At 36.8% G+C, this 21,193-nt stretch overlaps 3 protein-coding genes across 3 annotated transcripts; 2 read left to right on the top strand and 1 right to left on the bottom strand.

Annotated features, from left to right (window-relative positions):
* Positions 1 to 8,158: 8,158 nt before the first annotated feature.
* On the bottom strand, positions 8,159 to 10,138 carry LOC143909292 (cytochrome c oxidase subunit 4 isoform 1, mitochondrial-like). The gene is made up of 4 exons (XM_077427210.1): positions 10,041 to 10,138; positions 9,234 to 9,442; positions 8,960 to 9,152; positions 8,159 to 8,814 (listed from the first exon to the last, which is right to left on the bottom strand). Exons 2-4 carry the CDS (start codon positions 9,435 to 9,437, stop codon positions 8,681 to 8,683), a joined length of 531 nt encoding a protein of 176 aa, XP_077283336.1. The 5' UTR covers positions 9,438 to 9,442; positions 10,041 to 10,138; the 3' UTR covers positions 8,159 to 8,680.
* Positions 10,139 to 12,071: 1,933 nt separating this feature from the next.
* LOC143909293 (uncharacterized) lies at positions 12,072 to 15,150 on the top strand. Its single transcript, XM_077427211.1, has 3 exons — positions 12,072 to 12,189; positions 12,295 to 13,326; positions 14,602 to 15,150. The coding sequence occupies exons 1-3, from the start codon at positions 12,091 to 12,093 to the stop codon at positions 14,884 to 14,886; spliced, it is 1,416 nt and encodes a 471-aa protein (XP_077283337.1). The 5' UTR covers positions 12,072 to 12,090; the 3' UTR covers positions 14,887 to 15,150.
* A 3,300-nt stretch (positions 15,151 to 18,450) lies between these two features.
* Positions 18,451 to 20,581, top strand: LOC143923291 (uncharacterized). The gene is made up of 3 exons (XM_077446898.1): positions 18,451 to 18,647; positions 19,221 to 20,147; positions 20,233 to 20,581. The coding sequence occupies exons 1-3, from the start codon at positions 18,549 to 18,551 to the stop codon at positions 20,515 to 20,517; spliced, it is 1,311 nt and encodes a 436-aa protein (XP_077303024.1). The 5' UTR covers positions 18,451 to 18,548; the 3' UTR covers positions 20,518 to 20,581.
* The last annotated feature ends 612 nt before the right edge of the window (positions 20,582 to 21,193 follow it).

The raw sequence follows: 21,193 nt of genomic DNA on the forward strand, positions 1-21,193 counted from the left end.
CTCATTGATGACTAAACCAAATCGATGTGACTATTTATTCAAGCAAATACATCCAATCTCGATTTTGATGAATGTATGGAGTACCTCAAGGATGAAAAAAGGTCAAAATCTAAAACAATATGCTCCGTCTATGAACAATGTATACTCGATAAATTATATTAAATGTATATTTTCTATTCTTCGTATTGTATCAAAGATTGTATATTTATGTATATTTTACGATGATTTTTCATGTGCAAATTAGTTGACTTTACAAAATTTATTTTTTGAGCTATATGACAAAGGACATGCATATAATACATATATATTTTGAAAATGGTTATCTATTTCTATCTTTTAAGGGAAATTTTAATAATATCTACACAGGACTTGTACGCACGGTTATAATTAACAAAAAAAAAAGGTATGAACGACTTCATACAATCATCCGATATCAGAACTTGGACTTGTATTATAATTATGTATGTCAAATCATTGTAACGTGCTGAAAACATAACAATTGTTGGAACTTAGATAGAAGACTATAGCAAATTTGTAGTGAAATCACTTAGCAAAACCCGATCCCTTACTTTAAAAGAAGATAGTCACCGTTGCGTGTTTCTTATAATATAGACTCAACGATGATTAGAGAGTTTTATTATACTATTTTAATTATAATTTGTTCAATATTAATGAATAAAAAAAGAGTCATATTTGCATAGTTAAAATTTATCATAGTTAAAAGTTAGCCTTCAAATTTTCAGGAGTTTATAACGAACGTTGATTAATTAGTACGTTTAATGAGAAAAAAATAAATTAAAAAGTCTTTCAAAAACTTAGTCGATGTGGTTTAAAAAGAAAAAAAAAATCATTGAATTTACTAGATTTTAAATCATAGTTTTATTATTATTGAGTAAATAACACGTACTTGTAAAATAATTAGTGCTGATTAAATGCCTTTCTTTAAACTATGAATGAGATTCATTTTATTTGTAGAAAGTTAATGAAATTTTGTATATATTATATAATAAAAAAAATCTGTACATATTGAAAACTAATTTCAAGTTCATTTTCATTTCCAATTTAAAGCTTACCTTCGAAAATCAAACTAAAAACATTTTATGCACAGTAAAAACCCAATCGGAATTCTCGAGACGATCGCGTACCATATTAACACTATGAAAATGATATTAATACCAAAATACTACATAAATCTGTTTGGTGCTTATTTGTACAAATAGCTTTCAGCTAGAAATAGTCCCTTCCACTTGCGAAGGCTTACCCCCACTCCACGGAAAAGATGCGCACGCCAGAATCGTGTACTGACCGTTGCTTTTGCGCACCTTTTCCAAGAAGTGGGGGTGCGCCTTCGTAGATAGAACGATCCCTACTCAGACTACTCAGATACAATTTTCATAGTGTTACTAAGGACATATTAGATCTTAGAGACGTCCGCATACGAAAACAATTCATTCCATTTGATTGGTTTATGGAATCCAAGCGCGGTGCAACGGAGAGCTTCCAAAACACATTTTCGAATTGTAAATAAGTTTATCCGAGTTGCCGCACGCAAACACGCGTTCCACAAATACAATTGTAAAATATGTATTTATTATTATTAAATTATATTATGAGCATAATAGAGATTTCATGAATTTTAATTAAATAAATTATTGAAACTCGTTTGTTTTTTATTATTACCATTATTATTGACACCTGTAATTCGACTCGAATAAAAATATCAATACACAAAACACTTCCAAAATGATCTGTTTAACCCTTTAAATGCTGACCAACGCCAATCGGCGTTTTGCCAACAAGTCCATGAGCCTGAAATAAGCCGATGGGCGTTGTTTTTTGAGTACGTAAAAAATAAACAAGAATACTACCCGCTAAGCCTTTCCAGGTAGCATTGAAAAAAATGTATTGAACATGGGTCGTGTAATCCGTGTCAATGTTTATAAAGACTGGATTACACATTGAATTTCTAAATTTATAACCATAGCAGAATTTCTCGATTGAAAAACCCTAACTTCTGAGTATTTTAGATTGTGGCTTTGCATTTAGATTGTGAGCATTACATTTTAACAACAATGAAGATGCTGGAACTAGTTTTGGAAAAATACATTAATTAATAGACTTCTTTTCTTTATTGTTGCAAGATATATTAGAGAGTCTAAACACAGCTTTAAAAAACTAGAAATCCTCGGTGGCAGAGAGATGTAGTGTAGAGAATGTGTGGCAAAAGTTTATCGACAACAATTCTCTATGCGATATCATCCAGTAAAAAATTGATAAGATTACAAGTAAGAATCTGGAATTCATAAATAAGCTCAATCTAAAAAGTGCCTAGTAGGAAGCACGTTCAGAAGATGAGATATAAATTCAAAGAGAGGGTCGTTCATGAAAGATTATGATGTGGTAGAAGCAGAAAAATGTTATAAGAATAGAGGGGTCCTTACGAATAAATAATTGTTGTCAATTTTACGCGGTACGTCTCTATAAATACGCTACATCGCACGGAATACAATCGGATCAATTGACTTATAAAAATTTATCCCATGTTGTTTATTGTGTGTTTTTGAATGTATTGTGCAATTTTTACCGATGCTTGCCCATATTGCGAGTAATATAAACAAACAGAGAAGTTTTTATTGGACATACGTCGAGCACCAAGCGTCAAATACGACTGATACTAAAATTATTTACATCTGTCCGTGGACAGAATGTCACTTGACAACAAAATAGCACCTAAAGCCACTTCTATTAATATTACATTTCTCTGTTCGGTGGTAGTTATCTAGGATTTGTTTGGATTAGCTACATTTTTTTTTACAAACCTCCTTTACGTTTCACTTTTGAGGACTTTTTATTACACCTGTTTTCTATTGATTTCTAAATATTTCTAGTTGGAAATGTTGGCGAAATTTTCAGCGTGGCGAGCTTTCAACAGAAAAGACATCAGCACTCGAATGGTTAAAAGTGTTGCGTAGGAGTGGGTGCAGGATCCAAATGAAAGGCCAAAGTCGCTTCACAGCATTTATCCAACGATTCAGGAGGTCCACACGAGATCACCGTTCGCTCCAGAATACTTGATCTACATCGTGTACTTCCCAATTAAGGACAAGTTGACCAGCATAGCATACCCGACCCATTGGCGTGTATATTGTGTAGGCACGTACATAGGTCGACCCGTTTTGTGAGAACTCACTTACTGAGTCCCGTTAGCCTTATCCGTTGTTTCTACTGTTCACCGACGACAGCACTTAAGGCCTCAGCACCATTTATTATTTTATTTATTTATATATATTTTAGCTATCAAGCTAATTTAAAAAAAATACATCTTAATTATTATACTTAACTCTAAAATTTATAATTAACTTATATGTACTGTCCCTCACAGAGGTGTCTCTTCGCACCTCGCAGGAATGCATCCATGTTTTTAGCAGACCTGACGTACTCAGGGAGGGCATTATACATGAGCACACCCCTGTGAAAAACACCCCCAGCCGTCTTATTCTTTCTTACTCTACTTACAACTAGTTTGTCCTTATTTCTAGTATAAAAACTATGTTTATCTCTATTCCTTATTATATAATCATCAAAATACTTAGGTAATAACTTATGATCTAACTTATAAACAAAAGACAATGTACTAATATTTAGACTAATTCTAATACTCATCCATCCTAATTCATCTAACATACTTCCAATACTCTTAAATCTACTCACATTCAAAATAGCTCTCATAGCTTTATTCTGTATTTTTTGCATTTTTTCTAAATCTTGGCCACTAAACAAATTAAGCACAGTGGCACAATAAACCACATGTGGCAAGACAATTGAATTAAACACTAAAATTTTACTTTTTTTACTTAAAATATTTCTTAATCTACATAATACACCAACTTTTCTAGCCATTTTTTTTATTATATAGTCAGCGTGCATTTTAAAATTTAGTCCTGAATCTATGTATACACCTAAGTATTTTATATTTTCAACTTTTTCAATTAACTTATCATTAATTCTAATTTCATTCAATATATTTTTATTTTTACCATTCAACCACATCATTTTTGTTTTATTCACATTCAACTTTAATTTATTTTCACACAACCAGTCATTCACATAATTTAATTCTATATTTAAAATCTCAGACATTACATCAACATTCTTTCCAATTATATATATCAATGTATCATCTGCAAACAAATGTATTTTACACATCTTAATTACCTTAACAATATCGTTTATATATAATATAAATAATAAGGGTCCCAATTTGGACCCTTGCGGCACTCCATGAGGTGTTACATATTCAGAGGATAACACCTTATCAATTTTTACTCTTTGCCTTCTATTATTTAAGTATGATTGAAGCCACTTTAATACTATACCATTTATTCCTAACTTATATAATTTTTGTAATAAAATATTCCTATCTACTGTCTCGAACGCTCGCTTAAAATCTAGAAAAACTGCTCCAACAACCATGCTAGATTCATCCATCGTCTCCATCCAATCAGAAACCACCAATTGGATAGCGGTTTCTGTTGAATGTTTCACTCTAAATCCAGACTGTTCCACAACCAAACAATCATTTATACTAATGAACTCTTTCAATTGAATCATAACGATTTCCTCCAGCATCTTCTCAACAATCGGTAACATATTGATGGGCCTCATTTCACTGGCTTTATGTGTGCCCGTAACCTTTGGTACCGGTACAATAGTAGACACCTTCCATGCATCCGGGACGGATCCCACTTCTAACGATTCATTTATTAATTTCAGTAACTGAGGTCCAACCATATCCCAAGTGTTGATTAAAATATCTAGAGTCAATCCATCCATACTAGAAACTGATTTCATGCCCTTCAATACACCATTTAATCCCTCCATTTCCACTAATTTAAACCTTTCAAACTTATTTAAACCCAAGTTAATATCATCATTCACACTATTATGCCTTGTTTGTATTGAATTAACTATATCATTCACACTATTGATGTAAAACTCATTCAATCTTTCAACCATATCCTCTTTATCATTATATACTACTCCCTCGACTTCTAATTCATTCAAAGAAACATTTTTTCCCCCGGAAATCAAAGTTTTAATTATTCGCCACATTTTTGTGGGATCTTTTTTTGCACCATCAATATTTCTTTCATGCCAATCCCTCTTCGCATTACGTAAAACATTCACACATTTATTCCTCTTTCTTTTATACTCTAACCAAGCCTTTTCTAATTGGATTCCATCCATAGCCTTAATAATTTTATATCTTTTATAACTAACATTCTTATCAACTAAGCTTTCCTTTACTTCCTTGGTAAACCAAGGTTTCAGCTTATGCTTATGCATGATTCTTGTGGTTTTTACGCATTTACTTTTAGAATATGTTATATTACGATACATTATCTCCCACATTTCATTCACACTATCACCATCCTTTCCCCATACACACTCCTTTAACAATTCATTCATCAATTGATAATCAATGTTTTCTCTTTCAGTCACCTGCATATTTTTAAGTCCTCCGTTACTAAACCGCTGTCCCAAAAACATGTTGACAATAGAATGGTCTCCTATTTTCGGTACATCTTTCACCTCACACCGCAGATCCATTATATTCGTTATAACCAAATCAATGAGAGAGCTTGATAAATTATTCACTCTCGTTGCTTCCGTCACTTTTTGTTTAAAACCCAATTCATTTACCCAATTTCTCAACTTTTTTACATAAAATTCTTCTGTCTGTAACCAATTAAAATTCCAGTCCCCAAACATAATTATATTTTTACTCACATCTATACTTCTTTCACTCAATTCTTCTAAAAATTTAAGAAATCTTCCACTTCTACCATTCGGAGAGCGGTAAATTACTAGCAAAAACACAGTAACTCCATTCACAAGCAGATCCACACCAATTGTCCAAAACTCACCATCAACCTTATTAACTATTACATTACCGTAACTTAAATCATCCCTTAAATACAATAGTACCCCACCCGTATGTCTAGAATTAGAGTCACATCTCAAAACACAATATCCATCTATATTCAGCTCAAAATCTTCAAAATCACTAGTTACATGCGTTTCACTTAAACCTATAAATAATGGTTTTTGACTTACAGTTAAACTCCAAACCTCATCCTTGTGAGCAAAAAAACTTTGTACATTTATACCGATACCTTTTGGTGGTTGCTATATATTATTATACTTAATTCTATTTCTCATTAATTCTATATTTCTTTTATATACACTGCACTTAGTGTCCAACGGTCCGTGATTTGTGTTCAAATTTAATTTTAATTTATTATTACTTTTAAAGCAATTATTACATTTTATTATTTTATTGTTACATCCCTCGCTTTTGTGCCCTTCTTCTCCACATTTCGCACATGTCACCTTGTTTCTACAATCCACCGCTTTGTGATTAAATCCGTAACAATTTAGACATCTTAGAATATTAATTTCTTCAAAAACCCTACATCTATCCCAATTTATATTTACTTTTCCATCTTCAATAAATCTTTTAAATGTATTGCAATCTACTTCCACTATCGCATTATATTTATTATTTTTTCTACTTTTCCATATTTTTAACACCTTCAGTTCACCATCATTTATAACTTCTTGATTTTGATTCATCAAACACTCAGCCAACTGTTCACTTGTAAGTTCCTCCGACATATCTACAATTTTAATTTTGGGATTTTTTAATTCCCCTCTTTTAACATTATAATTCTCCCCTAATTTATTTTCTACTTCTTTTATTAATTTAATACTATCCTGTGCACTGTTACACGTTACAGCAATGCCCCCTTTACCGATTTTTTTAACCCCTTGTATTCCTATTTTTAGTTCCTTAGGGTTTATTAAACTTTTACATTCTTCCTTTGTCTTGTCCGTTTCTTGGATTTTTTTCGGAACAATTATTGTTATGTCTTTATTATTCTTCTTAAGTGCATTTGCATAACTAAAACTATTTTCACTCTTATTTACACTTTTTAAAATGTTTAATTCACTGTTGGTTTTTATTATATTTATGTCTTTTTGTATATTGTTTTTCAAATTTTTAAATTCACTTCTTAATTCACATATTACATCCAAAAATTGTTCCTTATCATTATTTTCATTTTTACAAATATATTCAACTAATTTTTTTACTGATGTAATTAAAAATGTCTTATTGTCATTTGATATACTGTTAGTTTTTGTGGTCAAAATGTCCATAATTTTTTTTTCAATTGTTATTACTTCACTTATGCGTTCTGATGCCATTATTATACACTTAGGACGTACACATAATTATATATTACAAATTTATTTTTAATTTTTTAATTGTTACAATTTCGTTGTCCAAATCGCCACACACGTAATCAACGTCTGTACACGATCACGACACGAACAATACTGATGTATAATACATTGATGTATAATACACTAGATCCGCCCTCACGTGTTATACTGGTCTCCCTTTTGGCGCATGCACAGCTTCTCTTAGTAGGTAGGTAGGTACCGCTGCATCGTAGGGAAAAAACCCAACTTCCCCGCTAGTTAAACCCCCCGCACCCCTCAGTTAGTGAAGACAAGATCTCCGACCAAAATCACTCGTCAGGGCCCATCTATGTGTATTATACATCAATGCTCAGCACACTTACCGGACCGTCCGCTGCGGTTCTCCCGTTGCGTACACCAGTACGTCCGTTTTCATACAAATGAGCGATAGCCGCCATAATAAGCGGACGGTCCGCAAGTCCGCTAGTGTGGCGGCTATCGCTCATTTGTATGAAAACAGACGTACTGGCGTACGTAACGAGAGATCCGCAACGGACGGTCCGGGCAGTGTGCTGAGGCCCTTAGACAGTGGATACTCTCCCATGTTCCCACGTTACATTCGTATTTTTAACCCTTTCCACCTCTAAGGGCCGGGCCGCACCGTGCAACTTTGTCGGCCGAGTAGTTGTACGACACGATGTATGGAAATGTGTGCGACAAACAAGTTGACGGGTGTGTCATGTCCCATCTACCTGCATGTATTGGTCTGGTCGCCCTCAACCAAGTCGCTCGCAAGTCGCACGGTGCGGCCCGGCCCTAAGGCTTTGATTTGACACACATATGTATTTATATTCTTCTGTAATAGTACATTGTATTGATTTTTTCATAATTTGCACAATTCATCAACCTCAAATCTATTGCAAGTTGATAAAGAGAGAGGGTTTAATCTAAGGAATCTCACATACGGAAGAGGCAAAGGATTTGAATTTAATTAATTTGAAAAGACAAAGGATATCACCTCACAGCAAATTTATTCAACAACATTTACCGCAAGTAAAAATAAATATACAACAACGGCCATTGCGATCTACACTCAAAAACACTACATTTTATAATCAATATATGGAATCAATAGATACAAACTCGTCAAAACGAAACGGATGGTAATTAAAAAGTACTCGCACAATACGATGGCAAAGAAATATATATATTTATTGCAATTATAATAAGTACAATACAGTAGATTACATTGAAAATGCTAAACCTGCAAGCACCTATACAATATTATAACAATAACAAATTACATGTTTGACTGCTGCAATTTGCGAAAAAAAAAACAATATTACCATCAAATTATTATTAGATGTAATTTTTTTTTATTAAAATTGTACTACGCGATACACCCAAAAACAGTTTACTTCCAACGTTTGTTTTCATAGTCCCATTTGGAGGACAATCCATCAACGGGATCGACCTTGATGTCGAGCATCCTCTTCAATTGCGCCTTCTGGTGGGCATCGTCGAATGTTTCAGGCAATGGACCTAAAACTAAAATGAAAAACAATGTAAAAAGCCCATCTTCAAACTATTGTTTGTTCAAGTGTAAACTTCTATAGTTTCTTGCGGTTGTTTCGATAAGTTCGACAACTTCCGCCCAGCATATCAGAATAAGTAAGTGTTATTTCAATCATACCAAACATTTTCATTCCCATGTAGATCCACAGTGAGAGGGAGCAGAAGAAAATGGCCCAGCCAAGAGAGTGTTTCCAATCGCTGTCGGGTGCGTTGAACTCGGCAAACGTTTGACAAAAGCTGGCCCTGTACAAGGTTTTCTTTTCTTCGACGGTCAACTTTCTCCAGTCACCCTTTTCCTTCTCGCGCAGAGCCTGAAATTTAAACGTTCGCGATTAACTAACAGTTCGCATTAATCGAACGAATGTTTTTTCGTCGTATCGAGCAGACGGAACCTTGACATCAGCGGTGTCCTCCCTGAACCTTATGGATGGCATCGGATAGTCGATACGGTCTTGATAATTGGCCTGTCCGTTCATTCCATGACCGACGATCTCCCGGGATCCGATGCGGGACCGGCCGTGGAAAGCGGCAGTTTGAAAGCCAATCGGCACTCGGATCGAATCCAAGATAGACTTAGTCAAAATTCTTCCAGCCATTTTTCCTATAAACAATACAGCGTTACGTATGAAGCATTTAACAACACTAATACAGACAAAATACTTCCAAAGATATAACTGAAGTCATAGTGTATCTTATTTAAACTTAAATCAAATCAATAAATCATACGAATTAAACAAGGGTATATTAACTGCAACTAACACTATCGATCCCTGAAATCTCGTAATAACCCAGGTAATCTATAATCAACTTCGATTAAGTCAATATATCGATTATACTACACACATCAAAATACTTTAAAAGTATGAAACTCAACTATGGCCATTATGTCAGATCGTATAGGCACTATGCATATGTAGGTGCACGTTATGTAATCGTGACTGAAACCGAAGGGATACTATCGTGCATTAGATATAGCGGGGTATAGATGAATGGTAGAAAATATGGGGCGCAGTCGCCATCGGAGGGGCTCCAAAGACATCGGGGGGGGGGCCCCAAAGTATTAGGTTATGTATTACTTGAAGTGGGGGGCGGGTGGATGACAGCTTTGATATATTCCTCGTGTCCGTCGGGGCGAAGGAGTAGAAACGGGGGCGGAGCCCTAAAGGGGGGAGGGCATGAAAAGAGGTCTGACAGCTCACCTGTGAGGGGCCCACAAAGGCTACAACGATCAGACAAGACGACCGGCCGACTGAAGATGTAGCAGGCCGACACTACACGAATGTCGTGTCACTCGTGCGAATTTGTGTTGGTGCATCTGTGTAGACTTTATTGATTTTTTTATTCATTTTGGAATTAATCAACTGCTTTTGGTTGTTTTTGTTCATCTGCGATGGTTAATTTTGGTTGTTTATTTTCATGCATCATTTTTTATGTAATTTGAGTGTGTGAAAATATTCTTATATGAAGTTGTAAATATGTGTTCACACTTAAGTTCTAATGTATTGTAACGTAGAGATTAGGTGAGTGGCGCTCGTGGACTGATGGTTCACGACCGCGGATCACCTGATCTCTCGTTCCCGCCAAAAAGGCCTCCACGAATGAATCAGCCCTATGCAACGGCCAAAGGCATCGTCTGACTCATCGACCAATGATTGTTGATATATGTATGTATGTGTACTGTGTCCAGCGAGTATAAATATGGGGCGTTCTCGGCATGGAATTCATTCCAGCCCGGACCGCCGCCAAGAGAACACGAATAAACCGCTACTACCCATCTTCCTGCGTCTTTCTCCGATTCTGGAAACCCCCCCCTTCACGTCCACGCAACAGTATTTACTTTTGATCCATATTTGCTTATAAGTATTCACTAGTATCTCTGGTTTGATCTAGTTCCATGGAAATTTTCATTCAAAAATTTGCACGTCCCTGAAGTATTTTATTCAATTCGTCGAAATGCTGAGTGATAAGAATATTAAATCATTTAACCATAGATGTATAATACATAGATCCACCCTCACGGCTTATACTGGTCTCCCTTTTGGTGCATGCAAAATACATGGCGCATGCACACTTTTCTCTCAGTAGGTTAGTAGCTTCTAAGTAGGAAAGGTCGATTGCGGAGATCTTGTCGATAGATATGCGGAGATCTTTTCATCTTTTCGTCACTAACTGAGGGGTGCGGGGGGAAGTGAAAAAAACGCCGACCGCTGCGTCGTAGGGAAAAAAACCTTTTTCTTCCCCAACTTCCCACCACTAGTTAAACCCCCCGCACCCCTCAGTTAGTGGCGACAAGATCTCTAACGAAATATCTAGTAATGCCATATCTAGTATATTCTAGATCTATGCATTTAACCAATTTTTTTTGTTCAAAAGGAGCTTTATTTCTTCTAATAAATTGACAAACCGATCGAAAACTTGACCGCAGCTGAGCCATCATACATTGTTGTACGTCAAAATCTCCGAATATTAGTACCCGATTTCTTACAATAATTGTGCAAATTCTCGTTTATTAAGACCTCTTGCATTTATGAAGTTGATGACGTTTAATACAAGTGGCATTACATTGGAAAATGTTTTAAGCCTTGCTTCGCAAATAGAACTTACAATATATTATACAATGCAATTCAATCAGAGAATGTCTAATAGTTTGCTTAAGCTGCTGAATAAAACCAATATTTTTTCCCACCTTATTGGGAGCACCGTCTGTTGTTACAGAAACAATTTTCTGTAAGTTGATAACTACTTCTTTAAATGTATTATTAAAATCTTTAAAAATGTCAAGATCGGCACTCTTCCCTTTCAACGTTATTAGTAATTTTTTAAATCTTCACGCGTCAACACGTGGGTCATTCAAAAAGCCAGCTTGGGTCAGTGTCTGACCCACGGGTCATAAGTTCGCCATCACCTACCTAGATCGAACGACAATTTGCGGTCCACACTTTATTGGAAAATTATTATTTACGCGCGTTTCTTTTTTAATGCTTATTTTAAGGCTTAATAACACTCGTCTAAAACAATAATAAATATCATATTATATATCATTTTCTACCCCTCAAAGTATGCCACCCTTAGACGTTGTCTTGCTCGCCTATGCACACGGGAAGTCCCTGATTTTACCCCTAGTGGCCAACAACTATAAAATGGTCAAATCAATTTTGACATAATCTTCGCTGTCAATAAAATGACGTTTGTTATTGCGAGATATGGCAACACTAAATTCAGCTGTCACTCTATCTGCTATCACCTGTAATGGAGTGTCGTCTCTGTTTGAGCACTTCAGCTCCAGTAGCAATATTCATAGAAACTGAAGGCTTAGCAGAGAGAATATGGACGTGCTGCCACCTACAGGTAAATTAGACAAACTTCACAAATACAAAATCTACATAGTACTAGTTTAAATGTTTTATTCTGTTTATTTTGCACCATTGCAGTTCAATCTATCATTCCTTCCAGGTTGAAAGAGACGATGGTTTACCAGACAAAATTTGCTTCGAATGCGAATCCAAACTGGACTCATACACACAATTCCGGGACACTTGCGAGCAGACCGATAGAATCCTTCGGCAACGTTTCATCAACGACTTGAATATCAAAAAGGAAGAGAACCACGAATACGCCAATTGCTACGAAGAAAGCATAAGCGATATCATAAACCAAGATAAATACTCAACGAAAGACAATACCCAATCAGCACCATTCAACACACCATGGTCTAAACCCACCGACGAACCAAACCAAGTCTACAATGATAACATGTACATTAAACGAGAGACGGAATGTCTGGAGAGCAACGGCTTAATATTCCCAATCAAAAAACACAAATGTATAACCTGTGGCAAGGCTCTATCATCCAAGAAGTCTCTGAAAAGACACGCTTTGATACACTTGAGGAGTAAAGTTCGCAAGTGCAAAATTTGCTTGAAGCTGTATGCGACTAGGGACGATACCCCGCACGATTGCGAACGTATCAAAATCGAATACGAAAAAGATCCCGACGATTATGCTGAGACTCTTAACACCGATGATGTTCAGATCAAGAGGGACGTCGACGAGGATTCGGACGATTCAAAATTCGTCATTGCCAAAACGCATCCGGCGAGGAAGAGAAGCGCTTGCGGCACCTGCGGCAAGATGGTCACGACTAAGCACTTGAAGAGGCACACCTCCACGCACTCCAAAGCCAGGAAGTTCAAATGCGGAGTGTGCAAGGACACGATCACCGATAAGGATCAGCACAAGTTGTTGCATTTGAATGATAAGAATTTCAAGTGCGACGTGTGCGACAAGTGGTTCTTTTACAAACACCAATTGAACGCACATCAACGCAGCCATGTAGGGATGAAGAAGTTCTCTTGTGATATGTGCGGAAGGAAGTGTGAAAGTGCCAGCAAAGTCAGAAAGCACATCAGAGCTGTTCATTTGAAAATCAAAACGCACCAGTGCAGTGCGTGTGGGAAACTGCTCACCGATCAACAATCATATAAGGTACTAGTGTTGTGCCCGATGAAATATCATCCCATGGTGTTGGCATATTAAGTTATTAAATAAAATTAAATTAAAAGAAATGTGTCGGTCCTGTGTTCGATCCGCATGCAGTCGTATTTTTTTCGAATACCTTTTGAATATATTTATATTTAATTGTTTGATATGAAAAAAAAATGGTAAAAATACCTAACTACATATAAACAATATAAAACACCAAATAGAAAAATTAATTAATTAATTAATTAATTAAAAAAAATTCAATAAATGCTCAGAAACTCATTTCCATAGAGGAAACCTTGGTAGCCAACAGTATATATAGAAGTTTTTGTTGATCTGTTTTTATGTTATATCGAATCGAAACGACTATTATAGTACAGTGAGCGTTATCTTACACAGACACACAGAATAGCGCTATTATATATTACTAGTGTTGTACCCGATGAAATATCATCGCATGGTGTTGGCATATTAAGTTATTAAATAAAAAAAAAATAAACGAAATGTGTCGGTCCTGTGCTCGATCCGCACGCGGTCGTATTTTTCAAATACCTTTTAAATATATTTTTATTTAATTGTTTAATATGAAAAAAATGGTAAAAACTACCGGTCTCCGTGACGAGCCAGAATGTTAAATTACAGAAAACACAAATATCGGAAGGCAAAGATCGAAAATCGAAAGATCTTAAGTCGAAAGATCAAAAAAAAGGGTGCATGGTAAACGGTACATACTCACTTAATTTGCGCGAGCAGGATACAACAGGAACAAGAGGAACAGGCTTTTCCTCCCGTATTAATGTGCGCGCGCAGAATAGCTTTTTTTTTATCTTTCGACTTAAGATCTTTCGATTTTCGATCTTTGCCTTCCGATATTTGTGTTTTCTGTAATTTAACATTCTGGCTCGTCACATAGACCCAAAAACTACCTACCTACTTATATATAAACAATATAAAACACCAATAGAAAAATTTATTAATTAATTAATTAAATTTTCAATAAACGCTCAAAGACTTAGCATCGTCTATTTGCCTTGAGGAAACATTGGTAGCAAACAGTATATATAGAAGATTTTTTCTTTTGTTATTATATTCGTATACGTTTTGTCATTGGTTTAGCTGTAACGTACATATGTATGTCGAATCGAAACGACTATTATAGTACAGCGAGCGTTATCTCAGACAGACGCACAGAATAGCGATATACAGACAGACGTACAGAATAGAAAAAGAACAAAAGCTCAACTGAAAAATATTAACATCTATTTTTTTCTCTTCTAGGACCATATGAAGATTCACTCAGACTATTGTCCGTACATATGCGATTATTGCAGCAGGGGATTCAAACACAGAAACAGCATAATCGGTCACATAAGAACGCACACGGGCGAGAAACCGTACAAGTGCGAGATCTGTGCAAGAGCTTTCATCTCCACTGGCATCTTGAAAAGTCATATTCTGCAACACACCGGTGAAAATCCATTCAAGTGTGAACTGTGCTTCAAAGGATTCAAGCAACGGTGTAATCTTAAAAGTCACATGAGACATTTTCATAAAAAGTTTTAGAATTAACTGTTGCAATCGATGATACATTTATTGACGTGTTCGGTGATTATTCCGCAAAAAGCGCCCTCGCGCAAGTCACTAAAATCTCGATCGCGGAACATCTGGCACCCAAAAACTCCATCAATTGTACTAACGAGAACTCGAGTGCTAGATGTTTCGTGATCGAGATTTTGGTGAATTGCGCGAGATCGCTTTTTGCGGAATAATATTTTTACCTTGTTGATGTTACGTTGTTATGTTATATTTTAAAATAAATATTTATTTAATAAATTAAGAATTTCATTTACTTGCTTGGTTCAATTTATTTTAGTTAATGGATAAGTAATATAAATGAGATGAAATAAAGTGATACAGTTATTGGCCACTTGAAAATAATATATTAACGCCAATTGACAACAAAATTACATGTTATTTTGTAATGAACGAAATAACTTTCAATTAGTAAGAAACGAGAGCGACATAGAGGGCACAAAAGATTCTCGGTAATGTCACAGGGTTATTATTTTTTGACATCAAATCCAAATGGCTGATAACTATAGTGTAGTTATCAGCCTTGTTCGTTAAATGTTGATCACAAAATCAAATGTAAGAAAAAGTGTAAAGCTGATGGTTGATAAGAGATAAAAGATATAAAAAAGACGCCTTAATGTGAAACGTAAAGGAGGTTTGTAATAAAAATGAAGACGATCGCGATAGGTTTGGCGCCCAATTTTTGCAGTTCCTTTAGGATCAATGGATCAGCTTAAATATTGCATAAAAGTTTTTAGCACAATAGACTTTTTAATTTTTCAAATCGAATTAAAACTCACTAATGATTATCTTATGTCCACGTAACAATACATGTTTAGAAAGATTTATGTTTCGACCGTTTCCCCGCCTATAGAAACTCGGATAAGTTTTTTAAGATGATGTTCAACATACATATATTATTGTATGTACGGCAAAAGAGGTAGATGCTCGACTTAGGAGGAGTGGGCTGGCCGAACTCCAAAGGATCACTGGCGTTGGGCTGGGACACTAGTTTATACCTTCTTCGGTTATGCAACGCGTAACTTGTTATGCAACGTGTAACGTGAGATCATGCTCTCGGGGATTCCTGTCGATTTATTTTGGACGAGTCGATTTCTTTTTTTGGATTCAAATCAATTTAATAAAAAAAAATATATATTTACTATTAGATTCGCCATGTTTAAACTTTTTTCGCAGCGCTGGAGGTGGGGAATTTTCGGAAGACAACCTACAGTCCGAACTGCAGGGTAGTGCCGGATATTTACCGGCTAAACCCCACCCCCGACCTCCACTCTCTGGGATTTCTGTGTATTACTTCAAAGAGTGGGGGTCCATTGATTCATCGTCGTTCTTTCTTTCTTCCATTCATCTTGCATGCAATCTTCTCTCTCGTTCGTGCGCCTCCTTCTTGCGCATCACCGTTGACGCGAACGTGTCGATGAATACCCAAGCTTCCATCTTCTCTATTAGCTTCTTGCCCAGGTTTTCGGGTGAGGTCACTCCGATTTCTTCCATTCTTTCTCTTTCTTCTGCCCAAGCTGGGCACCCGAAAAGGGTATTCTCTGCGTCGTCCACTTCGGCTTCGCAGTGGTATCATTTTGTTTCGGCCTTCTTTTTGATCCTGTGGAGGTACTTGCCAAAGCAGCCGTGGTCTGTCAGCAACTCCATGTTTAAGCTGTTTATATTATAAACTAGTGTTGGACCCGTTGATTTCAACGGGTGGTTTCGAAAAGGAATTGAAACTCGAATAAAAATAAAGTTAAAGATATTGAATCGACTGGTTTCGGAAAGAAATTGATGCACGAATTACGAAGTGATTACGAATTACGAACTACGTTTTGTGCATCGCCGACCTCCTGACGCCTTTGCCCCCGATGCCTCCGTCGCTCCGGGGCCTTCGGCCCCAGCGCCGCCGACGCCTCCGGCGCCCCCGACGCCTTCGGCACCCCGGGGGCTTCGCCCCCAGCGCCGCCGACGCCTCCGGCGCCCCCAGCACCCCCGATGCCTTCGGCACCCCGGGGGCTTCGCCCCCAGCGCCGCCGACGCCTCCGGCGCCCCCAGCCCCCCCGATGCCTTCGGCACCCCGGGGGCTTCGCCCCCAGCGTCCCCGATGCCTTCGGCATCCCGTCGCCCCCAGCCCCCCCGATGCCTTCGGCACCCCGGGGGCTTCGCCCCCAGCCCCCCCGATGCCTTCGGCACCCCGGGGGCTTCGCCCCCAGCGTCCCCGATGCCTTCGGCATCCCGTGGGCTTCGCCCCCAGCGCCGCCGACGCCTCCGGCGCCCCCAGCGCCCCGATGCCTTTGGCACCCCGGGGGCTTCGCCCCCAGCGCCGCCAGCGCCCCCGGCAATGAAAAAACTGAAAAAATGAAAAAAATGAAAAAAATGAAAAACTGAAAAAATGAAAAAAATGAAAAAACTGAAAAAATGAAAAAAATGAAAAAAATGAAAAAACTGAAAAAATGAAAAAAATGAAAAAACTGAAAAAATGAAAAAAATGAAAAAACTGAAAAAATGAAAAAAATGAAAAAAATGAAAAAACTGAAAAAATGAAAAAAATGAAAAAACTGAAAAAATGAAAAAAATGAAAAAAATGAAAAAACTGAAAAAATGAAAAAAATGAAAAAACTGAAAAAATGAAAAAAATGAAAAAAATGAAAAAACTGAAAAAATGAAAAAAATGAAAAAACTGAAAAAATGAAAAAAATGAAAAAACTGAAAAAATGAAAAAAATTAAAAAACTGAAAAATATGAAAAAAAAAAAAAATTTGTTCCCCATACTGGTTGATGGTTGATCGTCCGTCACATACAAATATACAAATATACAAATATACAAATATACAAATATACAAATATATTTAGCGACAGTCCGTTTTTATATATAGTATACTGAGCGAAGCGGGGTAAAACAACTAGTATATATATATTCAAAATATGGAAACCCGTTGTTCCGAAATTGGGGTGACACCACTGGGTAGATCGCATACTAAAGTAGATATGTGAAGGTAAACCGCATAATAAAGTAGATATGTGAAGGTAGACCGCATACTAAAGTAGGTTCGGTGATCATTAGTCACAAAGCGCTCCCCCAAAAGTCACTAAAATCTCTATAACGGAACATCTGGCAGCCGAAAAGTCCATCATACTAACGATAACTATCATACTAACGAAAACTCGAGTGCCAAATATTCCGCATTCGCGGTTTTCATAGCAAAAATTTTCTTTGTGACCATCGCAATGTGACTAATAATCCAATTACGGTAAACGGACTACTAGTCATATGTGAACCAGTCACAGGACAACCGGTCGCTCTAGATCGGTCACACGTGATCACCCGTCACACTAAAACTGGTCACACCCAAAAATTCGACCAATTTTTAATTTTTGGGTGTGACCGGTTTTTCCTGACCAATTTTCGCGTGTGACCAGTTTTAGTGTGACGGGTGATGATGTGTGACCAATCTAGAGCGACCGGTTGTCCTGTGACCGGTTCACATTTGACTAGTAATCACCGAACCTCCTATTACCACTAAAGTAGCACCGAATTTGTAGAGTAGCAACACTGGTTACAACTGTCAATATATTTATTCATTTATTGGTTGACATTTGTCATTAGGGGTTTCTACTAGCGCGGGAGCGCGCGTATAACCTCAATTATGGAGTGTCGTCTGTGTTTACAACAATGGGCTCAAATACCCATCTTCACGGAGACAGAAAACTTAACTATGCGAATCTGGAGCTGCTGCAGCCTTCAGGTATCAGATATAATTCCTCACTCACTATATCAACTTACATATAAGTCCATTTCAGCAGCAATTTTTTTATATTCATTTTCTTAATTGTATAAATTTTTCATATATATTTAAAGAAACTAAATCAATCTTTACTACTGATTAGGATCCGTGCCTGTAATATTTTAAAACCGTTTTTATATTAGCGATTACATGTAATTTTTTGACACAGGACAAAAAGATGTTTTTTTTATAAAGATGTTTTGATACTCATTGACGACTGTTTGATTATTAAGTAGTATGTTAATTGTATTGGCTTGAAATTTAAATTTTATGTGTATATGTAATTATTAGAGATCAAATTTTACTTGTAGCAAGAATTAAAATATCGCGAAGTAGGCTTTATATTTTTATGGAAGAAAAGTCCCCCTCTGACTTTTTTAAGAAAAATAGTGCAAAAGACGTATCCAGTTTGGCATTGAAGAAAAGTATTGTGCAGTCCATTAGCAAGTTGCCCCGTCGCAAGTTGATCTTGCCCCAAATGCACTTATATCCTTAATAATTATATGTGTCTGAGATATAAACGGTAATTTTCAGGTGAACAAAAATGACGGCCTGCCAGAAAAAATTTGCACCGCCTGCGATACAAAGTTAGAGTCATTCACACAATTCAGAGAGGCGTGCGCACAAACCGATGAAATCTTACGTGAAAGATTAAACGAGGAGGCAAAAATCAAAATAGAAAAATTCGAAATGGAATTCGAAGACAGCTCGGACGACGCCGCACTATTCCCTTTAGATTTCATAGATCAAAATAGTGACTCTAATGATAGCACAAGCACGGCTTATGAAAACAATCTGCAACGCCTATACGACGATTGTACATTTGAAAATATGGAAAGCTCTTTAGTGAAGAAATACGAAAAGGTAGTAAAAAAAGAAGAACAAAAAGAACCGTCGGAGGATAAGATTGTCAAGAAGAAAGTAAAGTTGGATAAGATATATAATTGCGGAACGTGCAGCAAGTTATTCGCCAGAAAGCACTCGCTCAAACGACACGAGTTGACGCATTTCAAGAATAAAATCGTCGATTGCAACGGAAAGTCTGACGAATACACACCTAGCCCACAAATCAATACAACGGATGCTAATGAGCGTGTGAGCAGTATCAAAAATGAAGACTCGGAACTCACTGCCAATGAGCGTGTGAGCAGTATAAAAAACGAAGGCTCGGAACTCATTGCACCTGCCAAGGAAGACTTTGCAACGACGAAGCCACGGAAGAGAAAGAAAAAACCTAATCAATGTAAGGAGTGTGGAAAATTCCTAGCTTCGGCTGGCGGCCTCAAAAGACACATATTCCGACACTTGAACTTAAAACCACACCCGTGTGAACTCTGCGGCAGAAAGTTCGCAGAAACGGGAGACGTTAAAAAACACATACGGCTATTCCACCTAAAATTGCAAAAGAAATTTCAATGCAACATCTGCGGTAAAGTACTCGGCGATAGTGGCTCTCACAAGGTAATTAAAATTATATATTTAGTATGCATAAACCACGCATATATGTATGTATATCATATTAATGTATTGATTTACGTTTTTTTAGACGCATTTGAAAATTCATTCCGACAATATAGAATACCAGTGCGACTACTGTGGCAAAGGCTATAAGCACAAGACCAGTATTATCATTCACTTGCAGACTCATTCGGGTGTAAGACCGTTCAAGTGTGAAATATGTTCGAAAACATTCGCACTGAACAGCACTCTGACATATCATATCCGACAGCACACAGGAGAGAATCCATTCAAGTGCGAGCTATGCCCCAAAGTGTTCAAACAGAGATGCAACTTGAAAAGTCATTTGAAACACTTTCATAAACTAGTATAAGATTCGTTGTGTTGCATAGATTATTGTGTACCAAAAATAAATAAGATATTTTTATAATTGATTGTACCTACTCCTTTTTTAAACTAAATTAGTACCATCATCTACAGCCGCTCACCATTCACTGCTGGATGAAGGCCTCTCCAGTACGCTTCTACTCGTCTCTGTTTTGCGCAACTCTCATCCATCTCACTCTACACATTTTTCTTATTTCGTATACCCATCTTCCTTGTCCTCTTCCTTTTACCTTTTTGCATTCTCTCGGGTATCATTCTAGTACTTCTTTTGTCCATTATTTTAACCACGTGGCCCGCTCATTGTCGTTTCAATCTCTTCACTCTATCCACTACTCTTGTAATTTATTTATTTATTTAATTTATTATTATTTCAAAATAATAACAACAATAAAATGACCAGTGTGACCTGACAGGTTGCCCCAAAGCGTCACACCGGTCTTACAAAAAAAAGAAAATAACAAAGAAAAAGCAATAAAAATTCCAATCATTCATCTCATTCAAATAGTCTCGTATTGAATCTCAAGAAACTAACCAGCTCATCAACATGACAGTTGAACAGGATACTTCTCACTCACGTATTCCGTTTCCTATATTTCCTCGTTATGCAAAGCATACAGCGTTCCATACTTCTTTGAGTGCATTGGACTTTATGTAGCATCTTG

Source organism: Arctopsyche grandis, chromosome 3, assembly GCF_051622035.1.
Source record: "Arctopsyche grandis isolate Sample6627 chromosome 3, ASM5162203v2, whole genome shotgun sequence".
NCBI classification, from domain to species: Eukaryota; Metazoa; Arthropoda; class Insecta; order Trichoptera; family Hydropsychidae; genus Arctopsyche; species Arctopsyche grandis.